Source organism: Tupaia chinensis, unplaced genomic scaffold (genome assembly GCF_000334495.1).
Source record: "Tupaia chinensis unplaced genomic scaffold, TupChi_1.0 Scaffold149184_1, whole genome shotgun sequence".
NCBI lineage: Eukaryota > Metazoa > Chordata > Mammalia > Scandentia > Tupaiidae > Tupaia > Tupaia belangeri.
Genome location: NW_006209032.1, coordinates 2,238,427 through 2,241,399, shown reverse-complemented (window position 1 = coordinate 2,241,399; position 2,973 = coordinate 2,238,427). Strand labels below are relative to the sequence as shown.

Genomic DNA, 2,973 nt, shown 5'->3' with positions numbered 1-2,973 from the left:
GCCCCCCAGGCAGAGGCTGTATCGGGGGGACCTCGGCCGCTGCTCCCATGCGTGGGCTGCCATGGTCTGGGTCCCGCGTGGCCGGGGCTCTGTTCTCCTGGCGCTGTCTCTGGGAACAGCTGGTCTGGTGCAGGCCGCCTCTCAGGAGGGGCGGGTGGGCGTGGGCTGCTTCCATTCCACATGCTTGCAATTGTGTGGCTTGGCCTGGAGTTCCTGGTGTGGGGTCTTGGCCACAGCCATCTTCTGCAGCCAGCAGAGCCTGGTGTGGGCAGGGCCAGGTGGGCCATGGCCCAGTGCAGTGGCTGAGCTCTCCTAAGGGCCACTCTGTGCTGGACAGGGGGGCAGGGACAGTCACTCGCTCCTTGGCAGCGTTAGAGCCCGGCTGTGTAGACAGAGGCCCTAGGGGATGGCCAGGAGGGGAGGGCCTGCCTGTGCTGATAGGGGTCACTCAACAGCCACCACATAGGCTGGAGACCCCATGGCCTCCCCAGGCTCCCTGCTGGAGAAGCAGCCTGAGTGCGGTGCCTGCCACACTGCCTCTTGCTGTCTCCATCTCTGTCCACAGCGAGATCTTCCCCTACCTGGTGGTGGTGATTGGGCTAGAGAACGTGTTGGTGCTCACCAAGTCGGTGGTCTCCACCCCAGTGGACCTCGAGGTGAAGCTGCGGATTGCCCAAGGTAATAGGCCACAGGGCTGTGCTGGGCAGGATGGGCCTGCCACTGGGCAGGAAGCCCCTAAGCCCACTTGCTCTGGTTTCTGGTGGAATGTGCCATGGCACCTGGGCAGCATGCTGGCCTGTGCCCCAAGGGGTGTGGGCTGCTGGGCTGAGCTCTGCCTGCCCCACGCGCCAGTAGCCGGCTGGGCCGCCTCTCCAGGGCCTCGTGGTGGAGGCCTCCTGCCTGGGCTGGGCCGGGTCCATATTCTCTTCTCATCTCACCCGCTCGGCCGCCCAGCCCAGGCCTCTGGGCTGGTCACTTCAGAGGCACTGCCTCCATAGCTGCCAGGTCCCAGCCTCACTGGCAGGGCCTTGGGACCTGGGGCTCTGAGGAGAGATGGAGGCTCCTCCCGCGGGCCTCGGAGGACACTGGGGGCTTTCCTCTGGGATTTTCTTGTCTCCCTTCTGACGTATGAGAGGTCTTCAGAAAGTCCGTGGGAGATGCATATTGTGAAAAAGTATGCGTGGGCTTTATTTTTTGGGGGGAGGGCACCAAAATAAGCTCATGCTTTGTTCCAGTTTCACAAGCTTTGCCACCCCCCGGGATATAGCTTTCCTGGTGCCCTCCAGACTCCAGAGCCTCCTCCCCACAGCAGCTGTGTGGTGGCAGCATCGGGGCCCAGGCATAGGCAGGCCCTGAAGGCCATGGCACTTGGGGGCAACAGCTGCTCAGAAGGCTGGCATTGTCCCCACGCCTCTGCCCTGAGGACTCATGGTGGCATGCAGTCAGCGGCTGTCCTTACCTCTGCAGGCCTCAGCAGCGAGAGCTGGTCCATCATGAAGAACATGGCGACAGAGCTGGGCATCATCCTCATAGGCTACTTCACCCTGGTGCCCGCCATCCAGGCAAGGCCCAACGGCCCCGCCGAGCCCGCCTGGCACTGCCCCTACCCTCCCTGCCTGTTGCCCACGGCCCATGCACTCGGTCAGAACTTGTCCCCATTCTCAAGAGAGCACAGGCCTTGCGCTGTCCCTTCTGGACCCTCCTGGCGGCCCCTCCGCCCCCGCCGAGCCCGCCTGGCACTGCCCCTACCCTCCCTGCCTGTTGCCCACGGCCCATGCACTCGGTCAGAACTTGTCCCCATTCTCAAGAGAGCACAGGCCTTGCGCTGTCCCTTCTGGACCCTCCTGGCCACAAGGCCTGACCTGACCTGGGTGGGAGGGGCGATGGGCAGCTTCCCAAAGCCAGGCTGGGAAGGGCCACCAGGGCCCCTTGGGCAGAGTTTGTAGCACCCGGAGAGGAGGGTGAGCAGGGCAGAGGGGCAGGTACCATGTGAGGCGCTGCACCAGGCGGCTGCCGGCCAGGAGCTGGACAATGTGCAGCCTCTTGGGGAGCCGCAGGTTGCAGAAGGAAGACAGATGCAGCTGGTGGAGTGAGGCATGGATGTTGGGCCTACCTTCTATAGAGCACCCACCCACCCCAGGCTGGCTGCCTGCCTGCCAAGGGCTCACGCCGCCTGCACAGAGACGGGTGGATGCCAGACACAGGCAGGCCTGGCTCTGAGAGCCCGTGTACTGCTCAGCGGCCGACCCCGGACTGCAGCGGATGCACTGACCTGCTAGCTGTCACACAAAGACTGGGAGGAGAACTTGAAAAGTCCGTGTGTCCCCAGAGCTTGGGGAGCAGAGAGGGCACCATTTTCCCAGTCAGGGGACCCAGACCGAATCCCCCCTCCCTCCCTCCAGTGGTCCTGTGCAGTCGCTGGCCAGGGAGCTGGCACCCTGAAATTCCGCCAGGCCTGGACCTGGCTAGGCTGGTGGCACTTAAGCAGGGACAGCGGCTCAGTGGGGGAGACTTTTTGGGAGCAGCCTAGTGGGGCAGAGAGATGTCCACATTGGACCCGGCCCTCCCTCCTCTCTAGGGGAAGCAGAAGATTCAGGAAAGCACCAGTCCTAGCCATCTCTGGAAGGTGTGCGGGGTCTCTGCTGCCCCCTGGTGGGCATGGTGAGCTGCTAGTGCTGTACCCTGGGCACCACACATTCCGAGCTGGGAGCATCTCCTCTGTGCCCTGCAGACTGAGGGTCCCCTCGCCCCCCGTGTTGTCTCGTTACAGGAGTTCTGTCTCTTCGCCGTTGTGGGCCTGGTGTCTGATTTCTTCCTGCAGATGCTGTTTTTCACCACGGTCTTGTCCATAGACATCCGCCGGATGGAGGTAGGAGCGGCCGGGCAGCCCTACCTGTGTCCGGGGAGCCTGTGATAGGGGGTACAGGCAGCCCCTGGCTTGCAGGCTCAGGCCCTTGCCCCTGTGCCCCCAAC

At 63.7% G+C, this 2,973-nt stretch overlaps 1 protein-coding gene across 1 annotated transcript in view; it reads left to right on the top strand.

Annotated features, from left to right (window-relative positions):
* The window catches only part of SCAP (SREBF chaperone), a gene marked incomplete in the record, with an annotated part of 32,184 nt that overhangs the window by 23,242 nt on the left and 5,969 nt on the right, over positions 1–2,973 (top strand). The window contains 4 exon segments of the mRNA XM_027769297.1: positions 566–678; positions 1,468–1,562; positions 2,579–2,626; positions 2,771–2,869. Of these exon segments, the coding sequence (XP_027625098.1) occupies positions 566–678; positions 1,468–1,562; positions 2,579–2,626; positions 2,771–2,869 (355 nt within the window).